At 48.0% G+C, this 23,720-nt stretch overlaps 1 protein-coding gene across 13 annotated transcripts in view; it reads right to left on the bottom strand.

The window, feature by feature from the left end:
* The window catches only part of CELF4 (CUGBP Elav-like family member 4), an 842,420-nt gene that overhangs the window by 18,113 nt on the left and 800,587 nt on the right, over positions 1-23,720 (bottom strand). For all 13 annotated transcript variants that reach the window (XR_014012878.1, XM_081212992.1, XM_081213002.1 and 10 more), the window contains exon 12: positions 17,843-18,010. Coding sequence is in view for 12 of the 13 variants with exons in the window: in XM_081212992.1 (XP_081069118.1) it covers positions 17,883-18,010 (128 nt within the window). In the remaining variant the exon portion in view is untranslated. The remainder of the gene's footprint in view (positions 1-17,842; positions 18,011-23,720) is intronic.

The raw sequence follows: 23,720 nt of genomic DNA, 5'->3' as shown, positions 1-23,720 counted from the left end.
AGTTTGAATCCCTGCAATGGAGTGATCTCCCGTTGCTCTGGTCCAGCTTCTGCCAACTTTGCAGTTCGAAAGCACACCAGCACAAGTAGACAAACAGGTACCACTGTGGCGTGAAGGTAAATGGCATTTCTGTCCGCTCTGGCACTCATCATGGTGTCCCGTTGTGTGAAGAATTGCAACACAATGTGCTGCGTGAAGAATTGCAAGAGGAATGTCTTCAGAGTGTTAAAACCAGGTGCTGGTTTTAACCTTTAAAGCCCTAAACAGCCTAGGACCCTCATACCTATTGGACCTCCTCTCCTGGTATGTCCCACGGAGGACCTTACGGTCTTCAAATAAAAACATCTTGGAGATCTCGGGCCACAGGGAGGTTAGGCTGGCCTCAACCAGAGCCAGGGCTTTTTCGGCTGTGACTCCGATCTGGTGGAACGCTGTCACAAGAGACTAGGGCCCTGCGGGACTTGACATCTTTCCGCAGGGCCTTCAAGACAGAGCTGTTCCACCAGGCCTTTGGCCAAGGCACAGTCTGACCCCCTCCTTCGGTAATCCTCACAGAAGTCTAGCCCAATGGTTGCCATTAATTTGTTTTTGAATTGATTTTAGAATGAATTGGTTTTAGAAATTGATTGTGATTTTAGGTAAACTGTGTTACTTTTATTGTTGTTAGCCGCTCTGAGCCTGGCTTCGGCTGGGGAGGGTGGGATATAAATAATAATAACAACAACAATAATAATAATAATAATAATAATAATAATAATAATAATAATAATTATTATTATTATTATTATTATTATTATTATTATTATTAAAATAAAAAAATTCCTTCCAGTAGCACCTTAAAGACCAACTACGTTAGTTCTTGGTATGAGCTTTCGTGTGCATGCACACTTCTTCAGATACACTGAAACAGAAGTTGCCAGATCCTTCTATATAGTGAGAAGGTGGGGAGGGGTATTACTCAGAAGGGTGGTGGGAATGGGAGATTGGCAGATAGCTGAGATGAGCCTGTTGACGACTCTTAATGACTGCAATAGGTCTTACAGGAAAAGGCAAGGGGTGAGGTGAAAAATGGCTTAGTCATGTATAATGAGATAAGAATCCAATGTCTCTGTTCAGACCAGGTCTCTCCATGGTTTTGAGTTTGGTAATGAGTTGCAATTCAGCAGCTTCTCTTTCCAGTCTATTTCTGAAATTCCTTTGTAGTAAAACAGCTGTTTTACTAAGCCATTTTTCACCTTCTCACCCCTTGCCTTTTCCTGTAAGACCTATTGCAGTCGTTAAGAGTCGTCAACAGGCTCATCTCAGCTATCTGCCAATCTCCCATTCCCACCACCCTTCTGAGTAATACCCCTCCCCACCTTCTCACTATATAGAAGGATCTGGCAACTTCTGTTTCAGTGTATCTGAAGAAGTGTGCATGCACACGAAAGCTCATACCAAGAACTAACGTAGTTGGTCTTTAAGGTGCTACTGGAAGGAATTTTTTTATTTTGACTATGGCAGACCAACACGGCTACCTATCTGTAACTATTATTATTATTGGCAGCCCTACTTAGACAGCATGGCAGTCATCTAGTCCAGAAGCAACTAGGGACTGAGTAACAGAGGCAAAAGCTACTGCCTCCAAGACAGGACAGCATCTGATTTGGCAATGCTCCTTTGAGGAGGCTCACTCATTTGTTCCTTCCCAGAGAAGCATTTCCCCATCCATCCTGACCTGGGAATTTTTCGTCCTGGTACAGGACAGATCAGGAAAAACTGCTAACATCCTCGCTCCCACCCCCCACCCCCAACGCCTGGTCCACCCCTGCACTGACAGATTTTGAGAAACGAGGGCTTTGTCTGCTGTATGGACCTTTTTGATGGATTCCACCTCAGCCAAACGAAATTAAGATTTCAGCAAACAAGCCCCACTTCTGCGGTGGCGGCAGAACAAATGACGGCTGATAATTGCCAGCTCCTTTTCCTTATTCTTTGCTCTGCTCACTCCATCAGTCTCTCCAGATTATATTTTCAGCTGAGTTTAATGAACGTCATTTATTAAACTAACACCAGGGTTCTGCTCTGGCCTCAGACAGATGTGTTCGCTAATATGAATCATTCCTTTAAATTGGATTATTCTGATTGAGAACAGATCCCCGCCACTCCATGGAACGCAAACAAACGGGGCTCACTCTCCTCCGGTCGTGACAGTAATCAGGTTGTGCTCATTAAAAGCCCATCCTGGTGCCATTCACATCTGGGGCTGGAAGGGGAGCGACAATACCGTTTTCCTGTTGATACCCCAGGTACAAAATAGAACCAGCACAGCAAATTCATTTTTATCCACTTTCTGAGGCAGTGGGCAAAACAGCAAAGCTCACCCATCTTAGGTTCACATCTTGGCTTTCAGATGCATGGCCAATGGGCAAAGTCAACTGGTTTCATGTCCTGCTTTGTCACCGCAAATGTTTACTATTCCAGCATTTAACAAGGAGGCAAATGTGTGCCCTGTGTTCCAGTGGGTTGACTCCAAGGGAAAAAGACAGTGTTGAGGAGCAAGATAAGTTCCACATGCAGACTTACTGATTCACTCATCTGCACCTTGTGACATTTTATGCAAAAGTTTGACTTGTTCGCCCATCTGGGATTGAGGGGGGAATAACTAAATGGTCTTATGCCATGACTTCATCACTATCTGTCTCCAAAATAGCATTTCCACCCTCAAACTTCACCCCAACTCTTGCCCATGCAGTGCTCCAGTCATTGACCCCCGCCCCCCCAAGAGGGAAAAAAGATTATCAGTTTTTGCAAGGGTAAAGTTGTCACTATTGATCACCCAACTATTGATCATTCCCTACTTTAAAAAAATGAAGAAATTCTCTTCCTTAAAAATCACGTCTTACCATGCTTAAAACTGCAAGCCTAAATACACTCACTAGGGAGAAAGTCATTGTCAGGGAACTGCCATCAGAGCATCAGGTGGTGGAGGGACTCAGGCAGGATGAAAGAGACTCAACTGCTGAAGCAGGGACCAGCAGGGGGAGGAGTGGGTCTCTGAGGGAATGCGAGCAGGAGGGAGGGCTCAGGGAGGCTTCCAGCGAGAACAGTGGGGAGGTATCGGAGTCTCCCATAGGGAGACCCATACCTCGCAGGAAACTGTCACGCCGTGAGTCAAGGAGACGCGTTTCCGTTAAGGAACTTCTTTGCTGGAAACGCTTCCGCAGACAGCCACTGTCGGACTCTACTAGTGACTAGAGCAGACATGTCTGAGGAGCTCCGTCACACACGGAGGTTTGTGGGGGCGCACAAACTCTGAGGGAGCACGTTTTCACGCACAAGCAGCTAATCAAACCCTCACAGCAGTCCGACAGTCTTTGTACGCTGCCTGTGCAAGAGAAGGCATCATGAGCGAACCAACCGGAACCGGAGGAGCAGGGGCTGGAGCTGGTCCAAGCTTGGAAGATAGATACCGAGCGTTGGAGGTTCAACTGGCCCTGCAGACGGCGAGGCTGGAGGAGAGAAGGGCTCAGGATGCAGACAAGAAGGGGAGAGCCACTCAATTCCCCAGAAAGGTACCAGGATTGGTGCAGAAATTTGGGGGGGACCCCAAGGACTACCATGCTTTTAGGACAGAGATGCAATATGCCCTTAATGTGCAGTTCGATGAGTTCCCTGATGAGGAATCGCGAGTTGCTTTTGTAATTGGGCATCTTGAGAAAGGGGCTAGAGACTGGGTTCGACCCCTAATGGCAACGCACAATGACATACTAAAGGACACAATGAAGTTCTTTCGTGCAATGGATATCATGTTTTCCAGCGATATTGAGGAAGGGGTGGTGCGCAGACAGCTAATGGCTTGTAAGCAGGGGAGTCGATCTGTCCGTGAATATTGGACTGAGTTTACCATGCTGATTCACAGACTGAGTTGGGATTTATCGGCGGCACCCGTTCAAATGCTATTTGAAGAAGGTCTTTCTTCGGGGGTGAAAGACGAGCTGGCACGGAGCCCCAGGGCGGAGTCTATGGATCAGCTGACCAAATCTGCGCTGACCATAGGAGCGCGGCAGGAGGCAAGAGCCTTGGAGAGGCGGGAAGGGAGAGGGGAACGTTGGAAGGAGTTCCGCATTCCAGACATTCCTGAGCCAGCTTTCCCGCCGGCAGAGCCGATGGAAATCGGAACAGCGCGCGCGCGCGCATTTTCAAAAAACAGCGAGGGAGCTAAGAAGGAGGGAAAGGGCCCCCGGAAATGCTATCTCTGCCAACAGCCAGGCCACTTTGCCAGAGTCTGCCCCCAGAGGAAGGAATGGCAAGGGATGGTGGGAGCTGTTGAGGGGGGAGAAGAAGGGGGAGCGGAGCAGGTAAAAGCCAACGCCTGGTTGCCACAATTGGGGCACTGCAGCCAGGCCAAAGAGCAGTGAAAGTGCCCGTGCCAGAAGCTCCTCGACCTGCTCTAGTGATTGAAGTGTCGCTAGAGCTGCAGAATGGGCACCCCCTAAAAATAAAGGCGCTATTGGACTCAGGCAGCTCCTGCAATTTTATGAGCAAGGAGTTTGCTGCTGAACACCAGATACAGACCATCCCTTTAAGCAACCCCCTGCAGGTGACCACGATTGATGGCAGGGAGTTGTTGGGAGGAGGAGTCCGCTTGCAGACTGTCCCAATGATAATGAGGGTGGCAAGGCACACAGAACTGATAGCGTTTAATGTGGCCACCCTGGGAGGCGCTCCCATTATTTTGGGAATGAGCTGGCTAGCTCTACATGATCCGCTGGTTGGCTGGCATCAAAGAGTGGTGTCCTTTGGTTCAGCACATTGCCTAGAACACTGCAAAGGGGAGAAGGGTTCAGTAGGGGCCCAAGCCACCCTAGCAGGGACTGAAGTAATGGGGAAGGTGAAGGTACCACCACAGTATGCAGATCTCAGCGACGTGTTCAGCGAGAAGGAAGCTGACCAACTACCACCTCATAGACCCTTTGATTGTCAGATCAATTTACTCCCTGGAGCACAGCTTCCCGTGGGCAAGTTGTATGCCATGTCAGACAGGGAAATGCAGGAGTTGCGAGGGTTCATTGACAAGAACCTGAAGAGAGGCTTCATCAGAGAGTCCAAAGCAGCAGGGGGGAGCCCAGTGTTCTTTGTGGACAAAAAAAATGCGGACAAGCCGAGACTTGTATGTGATTTTAGGCGGCTGAATGCAGTGACTGAACCGGTGGCGTTCCCTATGCCCAGAATTGATGATATTTTGACCATGGTGAGGAAGGGAAAGATTTTCACAAAGCTGGATCTAAGGGGGGCGTACAACCTGATACGCATAAGGAAAGGGGATGAATGGAAAACCACCATGTTTACCCCTTTGGGGGCGTTTGAATACCTCGTTATGCCATTTGGATTACAAGCAGGCTCCGCGTGTTTTCAATCTTTTATGAACCACGTGCTGGGCCCTTTGCTCTACAAGAATTGCGTTGCCTTTCTAGATGATGTGTTGGTGTATTCTGAGAATGAGGAGCAACATGTGAGAGACGTCAGAGAAGTGTTGAGCAGACTGCAAGCCAACAGGCTGTGGGTCAAACTGGAGAAGTGTCGGTTCCATACCAAGGAGGTGGAATTCCTGGGGTACCGCCTGTCAGACAAGGGATTGGCCATGGATCCCGGCAAGGTACAGGCAGTGCTGGAATGGAAAACACCCAAAACCAAGAAGGATGTGCAGAGGTTCCTAGGGTTTGGAAACTTTTATCGTAAGTTCATCCGCAACTTCGCCCATCTGACGGCGCCCATCACTGACTGTCTCAGCAGTAAGAAGAAGTTTGTATGGACGGCGGAGGCGGAGCGAGCGTTTGAGGAACTGAAAAGGGCCTTCGCCTCTGAAGAACAACTTCTGCATGTGGATTTACGAAAGAAGCTAAGGGTTGAAACAGACGCATCTGACAGAGCCATAGGGGCGGTGCTTCTTCTGCAGCCGGGGAAGGAGGAGTCGGAGTGGCGTCCGTGTGCCTTCTTCTCGCGGAAGCTGAACAAATCCGAGAGGAACTACACGGTGTACGACCGAGAACTGCTTGCTATTCATGAGGCGTTCCGGAGATGGAGGCATCTGCTAGTTGGTGCACAACATAAAGTGCAAGTGTGCACGGACCATAAAAATCTAGAGTACTGGAGAACGGCGCGAGTGCTCAACCAAAGGCAGTTGAGATGGGCCCAAGAGTTCTCCAAATTTAACTTTGAGATTTGTTATGTGCCAGGCCCAGAGAATGTTAGGGCGGACGCTCTCTCACGCAAACCTGAATATTTGGAGGGGGAGGGAGCACCCGAAGAAACCCATATCATTCCAGAGGACTGCTGGGTGTGTGGGGCGACTTTGGTGGGGCAAAGGGAATTGGTAGAGGGTACGGTGCAGGATGCATACGCCCAGGGGAAACTCAGGGATCTCAGAGGGGAGGAAGACAAACCCGGTGGTTTTGAGGAGAGAAATGGGGCATTGTATTATAAGGGAGCGTTATATATACCTGAAGGGGAATTGAGGGAGAAAGTACTCAAGCAGCTGCACGATAGCCCCACAGCAGGGCACTTTGGGCAACACAAAACCATGTGGCTGGTTACCAGGGAATTTTGGTGGCCCAAGGTCAGGGAAGATGTGCGGGAGTATGTGAGAGGGTGTGAACAATGCCAAAGAGCCAAGGGGGAGAGGCAGGCGCCGGCTGGTTTATTAGAACCACTGCCCACACCTGAGAGACCGTGGGAAGCAGTGGCAATAGATTTCATGACTGATCTGCCAAGGTCTAGAGGGAAAACAGCCATCATGGTTGTAGTAGACCTGTTAACTAAAATGGCCCACTTCATAGCCTGCTCACATGCGGTTACAGCAGAAGAAACCGCCAAATTGTTTGTAGAGAATGTGTTTAGGTTGCATGGCGCCCCCTTGAGGGTGGTTTCAGACCGAGGGAAACAATTTACTTCCAGGTTCTGGAGGAAGCTCATGAGCTTACTGCATGTAGAGGTTAATTTCTCGACGGCCCGTCATCCTGAAACCAACGGGCAGGCGGAAAGAGCAAATGGGGTTCTCCAACAATATTTGAGGTGTTATGTTAATGACAGAGAGAATGATTGGGTGGAGAAGCTGGCGTTGGCAGAATTTGCCTACAACAATGCAGAGAACGTGTCCACGGGGATGAGCCCCTTTTTGGCTAATCACGGGTGCCATCCCAGAGCCTTCCCAGGGGGGGAGGGGGAGAACTGGAGCGTTCCAGCTGCAGAACAGTTCGTGGAAGAAATGGAAGCGATCCATCGCCAGCTCCAACTCAACTTAAACAGGGCTAAGGAGGAATATAAGAGGCAAGCAGACAAAAACAGAAGGGAAGGTGAAAGCATCAGGGTGGGGGACCAGGTGTGGCTGTCAACCCAAGGGTTGCCATTCAAAGGAGGTTGTAAGAAATTAAGACCCAAAAGGCTGGGTCCGTTTGAAGTCATACAGCAGGTCAATCCAGTGGCTTTCAGGCTCCGGTTACCGAACCACATGAAGCTGCACCCAGTTTTTCACAGGTCGTTGCTGTCACCGTATAGAGGAGACAGTGAGGGGAGGGTCACTAGGGGACCAGCAATGGAGGAGAAGGAACACAGCTACCATGTAGCGGAGATCCTCGATTCCAGGTGGAAGGGAGATCAAGTAGAGTATTTGGTAATGTGGGAAGGGGAACCGGAGTCGGAAAACACCTGGGTTAGGGCAGAGGATGTCAATGACGAGGTTTTAATAGAGACTTTTCATCAGAGGTTCCCACGTAAACCTCAGCCTGTAGCGAGGTTCCGAAGGGAATACTTTGCCACCACCGACGAGGAAGAGGAGTTGGAGGGGTTCCCAGATTCTGAAGAGGAGGAGGATTCAGCTGGCCAGGACGACGATCGATGGAGAGAATTGTTCGAGACGTCAGAAGATGAGGAAGATTCGTTTCGGGGTTTTAGCCCTTCACCTCCCAGGGGGGAGGAATTGGGAGGGGGTGAGGGGGGCCCTGGAGGGGAGGTGGATGTCAGGGAACTGCCATCAGAGCATCAGGTGGTGGAGGGACTCAGGCAGGATGAAAGAGACTCAACTGCTGAAGCAGGGACCAGCAGGGGGAGGAGTGGGTCTCTGAGGGAATGCGAGCAGGAGGGAGGGCTCAGGGAGGCTTCCAGCGAGAACAGTGGGGAGGTATCGGAGTCTCCCATAGGGAGACCCATACCTCGCAGGAAACTGTCACGCCGTGAGTCAAGGAGACGCGTTTCCGTTAAGGAACTTCTTTGCTGGAAACGCTTCCGCAGACAGCCACTGTCGGACTCTACTAGTGACTAGAGCAGACATGTCTGAGGAGCTCCGTCACACACGGAGGTTTGTGGGGGCGCACAAACTCTGAGGGAGCACGTTTTCACGCACAAGCAGCTAATCAAACCCTCACAGTCATAAAGGTTTTTTTTTGTTTTTTTGGTAACATTCACAAATTGGTGCTGAAATGGGGGAAATGGAAAAATAGAAACCCACATTGAGAGATTCAGCCATCCCTAGGAAAGAGTATAGGAGAGAGCTTTTATTGACATATCTCAGCGGAGTGCCTTTATGCATTGACTGAGGCTTAGGTCTGTTGTTCATTTAATCAGATGTTCGGAGGAAATTGTATGTCTTGTCATCAGGGATGTCATCATAAGTGCTATCCTGTGGCAGCGGATCAAGCGTAGGACCCCCAAAGGAAAAAACAGCATTACAAAGGACGCAGGGCCTTTACACTGGTGGTACCAGTGTTATGCAAGTGTCTCCCTGCTGAAATACGAGAGACCCCCATGGGTGCTATTCAATACTAGCCCTAATCAGAGTAGACCTATTGAAGTTAATCTAATATAATACAGTCATACCTCGGGTTAATAATAAATAATAATAATAAATTTTATTTATATCCCGCCCTCCCCAGCCGAAGCCGGGCTCAGGGCGGCTAACAACAATAAAACAGTACAAAAGTACAACATAAACAACATTCTAAAATCATTCATTATAAAAATTAATTAATTCAAGCCACTGGCAACCATTGGGCCAGAGCTCTGCGAAGATTGCCGAGGGAGGGAGTCAGGCTGTGCCCTGGCCAAAGGCCTGGTGGAACAGCTCTGTCTTGCAGGCCCTGCGGAAAGATGTCAAGTCCCGCAAGGCCCTGGTCTCTTGTGACAGAGCGTTCCACCAGATCGGAGCCACAGCCGAAAAAGCCCTGGCTCTAGTTGAGGCCAGCCTAACCTCTCTGAGGCCTGGGACCTTCAAGATGTTTTTATTTGAAGACCGTAGGTTTCTCTGTGGGGCATACCAGGAGAGGCGGTCCCGTAGGTACGAGGGTCCTAGGCCATATAGGGCTTTAAAGGTTAAAACCAGCACCTTAAACCTGATCCTGTACTCCACCTGGAGCCAGTGCAGCTGGTATAGCACCGGGTGAATGTGATCTCGCAGCGAAGACCTCGTAAGGAGTCTCGCTGCAGCATTCTGCACCCGCTGGAGTTTCTGGGTCAGTCTCAAGGGCAGCCCCACGTAGAGCGAGTTACAATAATCCAGTCTGGAGGTGACCGTCGCATGGATCACAGTGGCTAGGTCAGGGCGAGAGAGGTAAGGAGCCAACTGCTTAGCTTGGCGGAGATGGAAAAATGCCGCCTTTGTTATAGCTGCAATCTGCGCCTCCATGGAAAGGGAGGTGTCGAAGATTACACCCAAACTCTTAACGGACGGTGCTGGCACTAATTGCGCCCCCGCAAGAGATGGGAGTTGCCCCCCCAGTTAAAGTTGCTTCAGGTTGAGCATTTTCGGGTTGCGCTCCGTGGCGACCCGGAAGTAACGGAACGCGTTACTTCCGGGTTTCGCTGCTCGTGCATGCGCAGGCGCTCAAAATGACATCACGCGCATGCGCAGAGGCGGCGAATCATGATCCGCGCATGCGCAGATGTGCAGATGCTGGTTGCGTTCTGCTCTGGATGCGAACGGGGCTATGGAATGGATCCCGTTCATATCCAGAGGTACCACTGTATATAGCTTGGGCCCAGACTATCTGAAAGATTGCATCTCCCTTTATAAACCTGCCCAGGTGATAAGATCCTCAGGTGAGCACCTTCTCTCACTCTCATCATCTTCAGAGGCATGGTTGGTGGTGACATGAGAGAGAGAGAGAGAGAGAGAGAGAGAGAGAGAGAGAGAGAGAGAGCGCGCTTCTCCCAGATTTTGGAAAGAGCGTTTAGATGGGCTCTCTTTGTTATCTTTCTGCTAGCAGGCTTGATACCTTCCTATTTAGACAGACCTTTGAAAATTAGGTGCTATCAGGGCAATCGGTATTTTAATGCTGGTTCTAAATGTGTTTTATTGTATTTTTATAGTTTCAAACTAGTTGGTTCTAATTACTTTGTATTTTAAAACGAGGGTTTTTGAATGTTGTGAACTGCCTTGAATGAATCCCAACTTGGGAGAAAAATATATTCAATCAATCGATCGATCAATCAATCAATCAATCAATCAATCTACATGGCTCACTTAGGTTTATTAATTTCAGTTGGTGTACTCTGAGTAGGACTTAGTTAAACACAACCTCATCAGCACTGGCACTCTGCCAGTTCTTGAAGACACACCTATTTAGTCAAGCGTTCCCCTGATCTCCTGACTTCAATTGTTCTAATTGCCATTTTACCTCCTTTGATTGCTATAATTGTTTAAATGGATTTGTTTTACTGAGCAGGTTGACTGGGGATCCTTAATGTTTTGACCACGGAATCATAGAGATAGAAGAGATCCAATGGTCATCTAGTCTAACCCTCTGCAGTGCAGGAATCCCAGCAAAAACATCCCTGGCAGATGATGGCCACCCAACCTCTGCTTATAAACCTCCAAGGAAGGAGAGTCCACCACCTTCCGAGGGAGCCCGTTTTACTGCCAAACAGCTCTCACTGTCAGAAAGTTTTTCCGAATGTTTAATTGGAATCGCCTTTCTTGAAGCCACGGGTTTGAGTCCTACTCTCCAGAGCAGGAGAAAACAAGCATATCCCCTCTTCCATGTGACAACCCTTAAGATATTTGAAGATGGCTAACATATCTCCTCTGATGAAATTGTTTTCTTGAGTATTTTTAACAATTTGCACACATATATATATTATAACATGAAGGGACGCGGGTGGCGCTGTGGGTTAAACCACAGAGCCTAGGGCTTGCCGATCAGAAGGTCAGCGGTTTGAATCCCCGCGACAGGATGAGCTCCTGTTGCTCGGTCCCTGCTCCTGCCCACCTAGCAATTTGAAAGCACGCCAAAGTGCAAGTAGAGAAATAGGTAACGCTCCGGTGGGAAGGTAAACGGTGCTTCCGTGTGCTGCTCTGGTTCACCAGAAATGGGCTTAGTCATGCTGGTCACATGACCCGGAAGCTGTACGGCCAGTAAAGCGAGATGAGCGCCGCAACCCCAGAGTCATCCATGACTGGACCTAACGGTCAGGGGTCCCTTTACCTTTATAACATAAAACTGGGATTATACTTGTGAACCACTTAGAAGGCACCTTCACAGTGAATTAAGCGGTGCATAAGTACCTGAACAAATAACCATTAATGCTGCGTAATGTGCCTCGAGTGCTGAAGTCCTTCTTTGCCATGGCGCAACTAGCAGAGAATGTGGTTATTTCCCCTGCACTGAAACCCTCACACATGTCCCTAACAACCACAACAGCAGCATAAGCGCTGACATTTTACCGTAGATTCCAGTGTATTAGGCGACTGGGCATATTAGTCGACCCCCCAAATTTGCAGCAGCAGCGGGGGGCAGATACCCAGCGTATAAGACAACCCCAGACTTTTTAACCTCTTTTCTGGGGTTGAAAAGTCATCTTATAAGCCGGAATTTATGGTACTTGGACAGGCTGTAACCAAGAGTGAAGGAAAAGTGGGCTGAGAGATAGGCTGTTTCACCCTTTCCCCGCCACTCCTTTCCGCCACTCAGAACAACCCTCTCCATGACGATTCCCCCTGCTTTGGTTTGCCTGTAGCTTTTCAGCTATGGGTGTAAAAGCAGTTTGGGAAGTGGGATTTTGATCTGTTGGGGGGAAAGAGTTAAGCAGCCTCTTCCACCTGCACCCCACCTAGTGCTGGTTTAGAATGGCAGAAAAACGCCTATGAAGCAGCTTGAGGACATGGAATTCTGCAACCCAGCCTGGTCAAATCCTGCCTTTTGGCTTCCTTATCAAAGAACTGTGTTTCGCCCCCTCTCACACACATGCTGCCTTTAATAAGGGCACAAATGTCTGTCTTTACGCCACGGTAAAACAACACCACTGACTGGATTACCGCCCTCTTGGAACCGCGAGAGGGGAACCTCGCCTGCTGTTTTTTTGCAAAACGATAGCTGTAATTTCCTGTAATATTATTTGGGTGAGGGTGTGTCTTTAATCAAAGTTCCGCGCGCAATCAGGGTTCAATTGCATCGCCTCCCACAGCTCCAGCTCTCCCAAAGCAAAGAAGCTGAACTTGTCTCCCCAAACTACCCCTTGCTCATTAAGGAGCCAACGCTGCAATGTAGCCAAATAGCTGCCCTGCATTAAAAAGAAAAAGAAAAAGAGAGAGAGGGGGAGCAAAAAGCCACCCTCATGAACAAGCAGCAAATATTGCTGAATGGAATTTTGCCTCAGCATGGTAATTGCTGATTGTATTTCGAAGCGAACGCGGTAATTAATTATTGCAGTTTTCCATCAATGCGGGCTATTGTATGCCAATCTTAGTATAACCATGATAATTAGCAAACGGGATTTCACATCCATTAGAAACTGAAGTTTGCAGTTCATGGGAGAGAACTCTGTGTTGTGCTATTGCTGAAGTGACTGGCAGTTTAAAAGGATGCTATCAGGTTGGAAAATACAGGGGAAGAAACCCGCGATGCACTAAAAGAAGAAGGACAAAAATGAATTTAAAATAATAATAAAAAACAAGAAGCGTATTAAGGTCCCCACCCCTTTTGCTACAGACCCTTCAGACTTTTAGCCTGGGTTTCCCGTTTTCCAGCAGGGTGCAGTAAAGTCAAGTCATAAGCAGGAGTTAAATGCAGGACCTGGTTAGTAGATACTTCGGGAATAATCTGGGTGAGCTCATTTCTCCTGTGGTTCCTCTTAGCGAAGCGCAGCTCAAGATGCTTCATCAGTCATCCTGCTGCAGCCAAATGCCTTTTTCGGCCAGCTTGACCGCTTAGCAGCCTTGCAGGCAGAAGAAGGCAGACCTGGGACCAGACCTGGGTGCTGGTGAAAGCTCAATTTGAGCCCAGTTGTGACAAAAAGTGAAGGACCTGTTGGATTTGGGGGAAGGGGCTAAACTGGTTTGGGGCGATCATGGTTGTCTATTTATGATATATTATTATTCATTGAATTTATATTCCGCCCTATACCTGGAGGTCTCATATATATATTGAATTTAGGTAAAGGTAAAGGGACCCCTGACCATTAGGTCCAGTCGTGGCCGACTCTGGGGTTGTGGCGCTCATCTCGCTCTACTGGCCGAGGGAGCTGGCGTACAGCTTCCGGGTCATGTGGCCAGCATGACTAAGCCACTTCTGGCGAACCAGAGCAGCACATGGAAACGCCGTTCTACCTTCCTGCTGGAGCAGTACCTATTTATCTACTTGCACTTTGGCGTGCTTTCGAACTGCTAGGTTGGCAGGAGCAGGGACCAAGCAACGGGACCTCACCCCGTTGTGGGGATTCAAACCGCCGACCTTCTGATTGGCAAGTCCTAGGCTCTGTGGTTTAACCCACAGCGCCATCCATGTCCCATATTGAAATTATATCCCACCTTTTTCTCCAAAGAGCTTGAGTGGGCATACGTGGCTCTCCCCTTCCCATTTAACTCCCGTGACAACCCTGCGAAATAGGCTCGGCTGAGAGGCAATGACTGGCCCAAGCTCACCCAGTGAGTAAGGATTCAAACTCTAGTCTCCCAGGTAGTCCAGCTCTGTGCTGTGTATGGAAACACTTTCTTTTATCTGACCTGAATCTCCCAACATTCAGCTACGCCGAATGCACACAAGTTCTAGCATATTATGAGAGAGGGAGAGAGATTTTCTCTTGTTCACTGTCAGGCAGTGAATTTTTGCAAAATTCTACTTTGCTTCTTAATTAAAAAGTCCCAAACGATGCAAACTTCCATTGTAGGAAAGTCGCTATATCCTCACCCTTTTCTGAACCTTTCCCAACCATGACATATCCCTTCTGAGGCCAGGTAACTGATTCCAAGGAATCACCCTTGATATCCCAAGAAGAAGAGTTTAGATTTAATATCCCGCTTTATCACTACCCGAAGGAGTCTCAAAGCAGCTAACATTCTCCTTTCCCTTCCTGCCCAACAACAAACACTCTGTGAGGTTAGTGGGGCTGAGAGACTTCAAAGAAGTGTGACTAGCCCAAGGTCACCCAGCAGCTGCATGTGGAGGAGCAGGGAAGCGAACCTGGTTCACCAGATTACGAGTCTACTGCTCTTAACCACTACACCCAAGCAAACGGCGTCTTTCCGGAGACCCAGAGACCTGGGCAAACATCTCCAGGAAGACTCCAATGTGTTGGGTCAGCCCCTATCCCTAACTCTCCAACCTTGCCACAGCCTACCTTTCCCCCTTTACCTAGAAGGGAGTTTCCCATGTACTTCTTTCATACGTTTTAGGAGTGGCAATGGCTACTGTCAACGGCGTTTTGAGGAACGGTCACCCAAAGGACTCCACACACCTGGGCATTTCTCCCTCATTATTTTCTGTGTCTTACTATCTGGCAGCCACACCGAGTGCCTAGGAATCCTTGCCTTCTCATCTTGACGGGAGGATTTGAAATAGAATATATTGATTTTGGCAGATTTGCCTCAAATGATCCTCTCTTCGTCTTCCCGCCGGCCTGCCGCACACTCACACCTCCCTCCTCCCAGCTCTGCTTCTGTAATTAGAGAGGAAGGGGAGAGAAGAAGGCGGCCATTTTGGGAGGCGGCTTCTCTCCCCCCTTCCCCGCGAAGGATCCTTAGGGGCTTTGTTTGTTGAAGCTTGTGACCTTATCTACCACATCTCAGTGATCTTTTTAATGCCTGAAAACAACTTTGAGAGCATTAGTGGCAAAAACAAGACTTAAAACCACTGTAGGCTAAAACAATTTGTGTTCTAAAAGAGGGATTTGATCAAAGGGATGAAAAAAGCACTCAGAATTAATTGAGTGGAGCTTTCTCCCTCCATCTCTCTCAGCTCCTTTTCTTGCTCTCCCTCTTCTCTCGTAGTCTAGCAATGTCTTGGGAGCTTCGGCCCACGTGGGGAGCTTCCTCCAAATGAAAGGGGTCTTCCTTGTTTGTTTAACGGTGAAGGTTGGACACACACGTCCTTTAGAAGGCAACGGACTCCCAGTGCCTCCTTGCAGAAGTGACTGGGAAGACCTGCACACAAGGGGAGCTCCAGATAAACATGGAGGTGTCTCTACGGATCTCTACCCAATGGCCTAGTGGCCAATTCCGGACAGGCTCTTTTGGAGCACTTCACAGCCCGTTTTGGGATCTCCTGAGCCACTTTTAGTTGAGGTTAGGCTGGCCTCAATCAGAGCCAGGGCTTTTTCGGCTGTGGCCCCGATCTGGTGGAACGCTCTGCCACAAGAGACTAGGGCCCTGCGGGACTTGACATCTTTCCGCAGAGCCTGCAAGACAGAGCTGTTCCACCAGGCCTTTGGTCAAGGCACAGTCTGACCCCCTCCTTTGGTAATCCTCGCAGAACTCTAGCCCAATGGTTGCCATTAATTTGATTTTGAATTGATTTTAGAATGAATTGATTTTAGAATGCATTTCAATTAATTGATTGTGATTTTATGTAAACCGTGTTACTTTTGTTGTTGTTAGCTGCTCTGACTCCAGCTTCGGGTGGGATATAAATAAATTATTATTATTATTATTATTATTATTATTATTATTATTATTATTATTATTATTATTATTAGAACAGCCTGTTGGATCAGGACAATGGCCTGTCTAATCCAGCACCCTGTTTTTATGGTGGCTGAACAGATCATAGAATCATAGAATCGTGGAGTTGCAAGGGACTTGGAGCGCAGTCTAGTACAACCCCCAGCAATGCAGGAATCTCAACAAAATCATCCATGACAGGTGGCCATCCAACCTCTGCTTAAAAACCGCCACGGAAGGAGAGTCCACCACCTTTCCTGGGAGTCTGTCTCCTGATGTATATTTTGCTCTAGGAGGCCTAGCTTGCTCAGAATCGAGTACACCCTTCCAGAGTTAACACTAAATACATTACTTCTGGTAAATAGCTGCTAGAGGGCCGTGAAAAATTGTGTCTCATGCTTTTTACGCTCATCTACCCATATACTATCTGAAACGAATGGGGCCCATTGGTTGCCAGATGTGACCCCCCGCAACTCTCCTGCCCCACCAATAATGGCGTATGCCAGTGGTTTTCAACCAATGTTCCATGGCACCCTGGGGTGCCTTGAAGGATGGTCAAGGATGCCGTGGGCAACACTGGCATCTGTCCCTCTTTCCTTCCCTGCCTCTGATGCCCTCTCATGCCTCTGCCTCCCAAAGGCTCTTGGGGGGGGGGGGAGAGTTCAGGCGTGTTCAGAGGACTCTCAAGGAGAGGACACTGAGGGAACACTCCACAAGGGAGGGTGTTCAAAAAAGGTCGAGGGGCTGCCAGTTCTGCAAGCAAGTTTGCCAGTAGAAGGAATGATGGTCTCTCTAACCATGCCTCGTTCTGCCACCCAACTTGGATTCTACAGGTGCCCGCCTTCTGCTACTTTTTGTACCACCCTCATGAATACATTTGGGGTCCACTCTTTTCCCCCCAGCCTTTACCTGCCTCAGGAAAGAACCACAACCACCCTCTTCTCCCAGGGAAAGGTTTTTGCAAGACTGGTAGAACAAGCGCATATTTCTAAGCACAGAGGACACCCCCCCTCCCTGGCAGCAGGTATAGAGTTGAAATAGAAGCCTAAGTGGCACACGAACCCTTCAAGACCAGCAACTTGCAATTGCCCCGTCTGCTCATGGTTCACCATGAAAATGGGCCTTTCCACCCGTTTGGCAGTTGAACTCAGAGTGCACCATCTAATGCCTCTTTGCAAGCTTTGTTGAGGTCTGCACAGGAATAGTCCTAAGCCGAAAGCTCCTTTATCCTGATCAGAAGGCATCACATTATAAAGACTGACCACCCCTCCCAGCCGTACAAGGAATGGAAAATGTTTTTACATGCTTAAAACACAGAACTAGCGATATGCGTAAACTGGACAGCCCTTTCAGTTTGGAAACCACAACATCAACTCGTGTCTTTAACACATTCACCAACTACGAGATTCACAGGTCACTGACAACATCCATCCCACTGGAACGAGGTTTTTACACAACTTCCCATTCATTTCATGGGAGTTTTCCAGGGGAGACTTTCAGAGCGGAATGTTCCTATGACCCTCCTTGTCAGCGAACAGCCATGGGAATCATATTGGCGATGGGCATCTATGCGCATGAAATGTCTACCCCCTCTTAATACCTCTTCCAACTCTCATTTTTTAGATGTCTGAGCTGGTGCTGGAGAAGAACGGGGGAGTTGACCTCTGTGTCTTGCAAGCTTGACAAAAACGGGGTATGGGGTTGGCGGGAAAGGAGAGTCCAGCATGATGCCAGATCACTTATCTTGTCTCTCCCTTTCCAGCACCAACAACAATGCTTAAAGATGTCCGGTCCCACTTCATGTTTATATTTTCTGGTCTAGCCCCAGAGGAGAAGGCAGACCCCCTCAGAGACTGAACGGTCAGGGTCCATGACACGAGAGACGTTATTGGACAACAGGTGACGTTCCCTTGGCCCCTTCCCTCCCTGAGCAGTTACCTGTGCTAGACCTTGCTTATCCAGAGTTTCCCACAATGCTTCAGTAGGGGCGGTTAGCATCCTTTGGCCTCTTCAGCTGCACCTTCAGCCTCTTCATGCCAATCTGGAAGCCGTTCATAGCCTGGATGGCAGCTTGGGCACTAGCAGGATTGTCAAAACTCACAAAGCCTGTCAAGACACAAGGCAAAGGCGCAGGGTTTAACCAGCTGGAGGGGGTCGCCGGGCCACCCCACACACAAGACCAACTTTGAGGATGAGGATGGCGTGCGGGCGAAGGGGGTCGGTGGATGGCAGAGCTGCCAGGTGGCACCAAAGGCGGGAGGGTATGGCTGCTCTCTTGTCATGGTGGGGAGAAGGAAGGGTGCGGATGGGATGGACAGAGCCTTGACCTCTGGCAAGTCTCGGCTGACAGGGGAGGTGGGAAGCGAGGCCATGGGGAGAGCTGGGTCCAGGCGAAGGAACTGGCATGGGTTGGTGTGGCTCATTTGATGACAACAAGAAACTGAGCCAGGTTCAAGGTCCTTGTGTCTATTTACAAAGCCCTGAACAACTTAGGTCCAGAGTCCCTCTCTGAGACCATAGCTGGTCATTCCCCCAAGTTGGTGAGGCTCATTCGACAAGAAGAAGAAACTGAGCCTTTAGTGTCGTTCTCCTAGTCCAGTGGAACTCTCTGCCACTAGAGATTCAGCAGGCACCTTCCGTGCCAACTTTTAAATGCCTGCTGAAAACTTTTCTATTCTGCCAGACCTATGCAGCCTTCCATAACGGTTAAGTGTTAACTTTTTTACATTGTTTTTCTTGTATGGTTCATTATCAATGTTTGTTTGTTTGTTTGTTTAACAGAAAAAAGGTGCTGTTACTCACCATGAAGTAGTTACAGTAAGTGCGGCACTTTTAACATTGGGGCGGGGGGAGGTGATGGTACTGTGTATCCTTGAGTACCCCCAGAAAAAGCAAGGCTTATTATTATTATTATTATTATTATTATTATTATTATTATTATTATTATTATTATTTGTATACCATCCTTCATCCATAGATCTCTGGGCAGTTCACAGCATAAAAATACAAAATATTTTATGCTTGTACTGCAAACCACTTTGATTTATATTTTTTTTATAACGGAGCAGTATACAGGTATTTTTACAAATAAATAAACAAATGTCACTGTCCATCAGAACTCAAGAGTCAAGGGCAGGAACAGTCTCCATTGCAGCAGGGGCAAACCCTGAGCTACAGCAGATCTTGCAGGGGAGGTGAGAAAGGAAGGCTTATAGGATGAAAGGTTTGGGTCCCAGAAAACAAAGGGACTCAGCAGTGGGGTCTGAAACATGGCGGGGTGTCTGCCTGCCTTGAGGCTAACAAAGCCAGGTTCCATTTAAGGAAGTCAGAAAAGGTTGGTGGATGTGCATGCAAATGTTCAGGGACCTGCGTTTGGACCTGTAGGAAGAACACTCTAGCAAGTGGAATAGTCAGTGTGCATGCTTGCTGGCGAACACATGAACAAGGCTGCTCATTTCCAAGCACAATTCAAAGTGTTGGTCCTGAGCTTTAAAGCCCTAAGTGGCCTCAGCCCAGTATACCTGAAGGAGTGTCTCCATCCCCATCGTTCTGCCCGGACATTGAGGTCCAGCTCCCAAGGGCCTTCTGGCGGTTCCCTCATTGTGGGAAGCAAAGCTATAGGGAACCAGGCAGAGGGCCTTCTCAGTAGTGGTACCAGCCCTCCCATCAGATGCCAAGGAAATAAACAACTATCTGACTTTTAGAAGGCATCTGAAGGCAGCCCTGTTTCGGGAAGTTTTTAATGTCTGGTGTTCTATTGTGCTTTTAATTCTGTTGGGAGCACCCAGAGTGGCTGGGGAAACCCAGCCAGATGGGCGGGGTATGGGCGAGGCAAGTTCCATTTTCTATGGGCCCAACATGCAATATTTTGTCGCTGAAGGTGGAAAAATAAAACGATTCTGCTCCCCATTCCAAGATAATGTGCCCTTTATGGGACTTTGGTGCAGTTTAGAGGGTGGATATAATATTTCTCAGCAATGTGAGATGAGGGAAGATTGTGATCAGGGTCTCCCACTTTTTAAAATGGAGCTTCTAATTTTATACAGGTGGTGTTTAGCACCTTCCTCCCACAGTGACTATACCCTGTTTCTTGGGGTGTGTGGTGGCAGGGTGGTGGTGGCTGGAGACCAGGAAGAAAGTTGTGAACACCAGCAAACCTTATTTCTCATAACCTTCCTGTTTTGCACTGCTTAGCCTCTCTCCCCCTTTTCCTTTCCTTTCCCCACTTTCGTGGCTCAGAGGGTGTACATTAGGGAGTGGGCAGAAGTTTGGCCCTGTTCACATTTAAAGGAGAACCCTGCGCCATTTAATGTAGAGACAGAAACACAGCCATCCTTCAAAATCCACACTTCTTTGAATTTTGCAATGCATTATATTTTTTGGGGGTGGGGGATTGTATTGCAAAAAATGTGTATATTAGGCAAAATTGCATGCAAGAATGTATGTTAGCAGAACAAGATGCTAAAATGCAATTATACACATACAAAACTGGAATCTGGAGAACTGAAGATCGGAAAAACGAGAAATTCTGAGAAACTGAAATTGTCAGATTCTCCCATCCCTATGGTGCATCTTCACTGCCTAGTTTTGGAGTTCAGACCTCACCCTTTGTTTGATATAAAACACTCAGGGATGGAGGAGCCCTCTCCTCACAGCCTGGTTTCCCATGCATTACACGGGATCAGCCTTGGATTGGGTCTAGCAGTAATAATATAACACCCTGAATCAAATATTTGGAAGGCCTTACTCTTCTTTAGATGACAGAGAGAGAGAGAGAGAGAGAGAGGAGAGGTTAAAAAGCTCTTAGCTCATTCCGTTGCTACGTCAATTAATAATCAGAGAAATATATGTACTAGTCTGAAGATGGTTGGTAGGAGGACAGGGTTTTGTGATAAATCTATTTTATGTTTTTTTCTCCGGGATTATGTTAAAAGGCTGTGCTAAATAAATGATTTAGCAAGGCTGTAAAGGATCAAGAAATTTGCAAGGGTTGCAGCTCAGGGCATCTGATCTCCCTTGTTCCGCAAAGTTGCCAGCTCTAAAATATGGGAGTTCTTATTCGAAGGGAGTGTCCAGTTTAGTTGCTGCTGCTGCTGCTACTACAAAGCCACCCCCAGCAGGAATTTGCTAGGAGCAGCACTTTTGGTGCAGCAGCAAATGGAGGGGATTCATGGCAAGGCTTTTGTGCCTGTAGTTCTGTGGCTTAAGTGCAAGGGTGTGTGTTTGTGTGTGTGTGAAGGATGCTTTAAAGGAGTTGTGGAAATTCTCAAATGGAACCCAAAGGCCATCTAGTCCCAATGATAACTCTGCCTGAATAACTGGACCACACTTCCAGCATTGCTGTGTCTGTAGAGCAACCCACTGGAATCCAGTTTGCTCCCATGGCAATCGAGCCAGGGAAGCTGATACAATGCCCTCCAACTGTTAATGGACCTCAACTTCCCATCATTGCCCTTGCTGCCTGAGGCTGATGGGCTTTGTAGTCCAGTGACATCCCAAAGGCTATCCCTGCAGCAGAGCACAAGAACGTCATCCAGCTAGTGGACAACCTTCTTAATTTGGCAGAGTGGAAATTGGACCAGAAAGACCCATGCAGTTAAATCACAGAGCCTAGGGCTTGCCGATCAGAAGGTCGGCAGTTCGAATCCCTGCAACGGGGTGAACTTCCTTTGCTCGGTCCCTGCTCCTGCCAACCTAGCAGTTCGAAAGCACGTCAAAGTGCAAGTAGACAAATAGGTACCACTCCAGCGGGAAGGTAAACGGCGTTTCCGTGCACTGCTCTGGTTCGCCAGAAGCGGCTTAGTCATGCTGGCCACATGACCCGGAAGCTGTACGCCAGCTCCCTCAGCCAATAAAGCAAGATGAGCGCCGCAACCCCAGAGTCGTCTGCGACTGGACCTAATGGTCAGGCGTCCCTTTACCCTTTACCTTTAAGCACCTGCTACATTTTGCACCAATTACCTAGTGGTGTGGGATTCTACCAAAGGGAAGCTGCTCTCGGGCCACCGAAGGGGCTCCAGATGTATTGCCAAAGAGCAAATGCCTCTAGGGGGCTCGAGCGATTAAGCCAAGCTGCATGCGACAAAGGCAAAGTGCTGCAGTAGTTGCCAGGGGATGCTCTCTCAAACGGGAGGAAGGCTAGTTATGCTTGGGGATCGGGAAAAAGGTACCCTCGATAAGAATATAAGAGCCTGCTGGACCAGGCCTATGGCCCACCTTGTCCAGCATCCTGTTCTCACATTGGCCAAACAGCTGCCATTATGGGAAACCTGCAGGCCAGATCTGAGGACAACAGCCCACTCCCCTCCAGTGGTTTCCAGCAGCTGGAATTCAGAATCATTGCTGCCTCCAACTGGGGATAGTCACAATGGCTAGTAGCCATCAATAGCCCATGCTACTCACCCTTCAAGTTCCTTTTACTGACTTACCTCTGTTCCATATCAGTGTGTCCCTCCATTTCCCAGGTCTTATTTTCCCCACCAAATAATTTTAAAATCTAAAATCTTAAAGGCAGAATAAATGAGAAAACATTAGCCAATGTGTGGAAATATATTGGGTCAAAGCAGTAGACCCATTGCAATCAACGGACAAGTTACTTTTGCCCAGTGATTTCAGTGGGTCTACTTGGAGTATTGACTACATTGGACACCAGCCACTATACACATTTTAGCTGAAGAATCTGGTTGATTTTGTTATCGCTGTAGAGATCTCAGGATTTAACCCTGTGCACGGCTGGCGGGCTTGAATCGCACGCGCCGTCAACTTTCATATTTCTTCCATGCTTCCTTTGTACTAATAAATGAGCTTCTGTATGGAAAAATTGTGATTCAAGCAGTGGAAATGCAAAGTTAGTTTTCATTGATTCGTCACATAATTTCTCCATGTAGGAGTTCATTTATAAGGAAGAGTAATTGCAGAATAATTGTCTAGGAAAAAAATCACCTTGTGGCAGGGTGGATAAAAATCGATGATTTTTTTTAAACAAACAAACAAACAAAATTGGAGCTTTTAAATTCAAATAGTATTTTTTATATAAAAAAAATCCAATTACAGTAAGCATCTCTTTTCATATAAGACTGTATGGAAAACGAAATCTGAATTTAACGCAAACAAGCAAGTTAACGCCTGGACTTACGTTGTCTTAAATCGGAACCATGAGTGTCTCTCAAAGATGTTGAATTAAAGACTGTTCTTCTGTGCAGGGAGGGGAGAGCTGGGAAGTTAAATTGTATGAACAACAGAATAAATAATGTATTTCAGCTATTACTGTGGGTTTCTTTCCTGGCCTAGGGACTAGCAGCCATCCTTGGACTAGCATTCAGGGAATGCCATCATGTATCTCTCTAGCATCATCCAGAGACATTAAATGGATAGTTCTGCTCTCTTTCTTTTTAAATGCCCTCCATCTATCTGAGCTCTCCACTGTATTCACTTCTTGAATTATGAATATTTATAAACTCTACCAGCCAAGATAGCATGGAGATTTACTTTCTATCTCCTGCAGGGTGGGGAACCAAAACTATTTTGCCCACAGACTGCTATCCCTTGCCTTGAAGAAGTTCGGGACACTTACAGGTCCATCAGCTCCTGTGCATATTTACTCAGAGCCTAGGGCTTGCCGATCGGAAGGTCAATGGTTCGAATCCCCGCGACGGGGTGAGCTCCCGTTGCTCGGTCCCAGCTCCTGCCAACCTAGCAGTTTGAAAGCACATCAAGTGCAAGTAGATAAATAGGTACCACTCCTGCGGGAAGGGAAACGGCTTTTCCATGCGCTGCTCTGGTTCACCAGAAGCGGCTTAGTCATGCTGGCCACATG

This window comes from Podarcis bocagei (assembly GCF_964188305.1).
Source record: "Podarcis bocagei genome assembly, chromosome: 11".
NCBI classification, from domain to species: domain Eukaryota; kingdom Metazoa; phylum Chordata; class Lepidosauria; order Squamata; family Lacertidae; genus Podarcis; species Podarcis bocagei.
The sequence above is the reverse complement of the archived record's forward strand: the minus strand, read 5'-3'. Positions and strand labels throughout refer to the sequence as shown.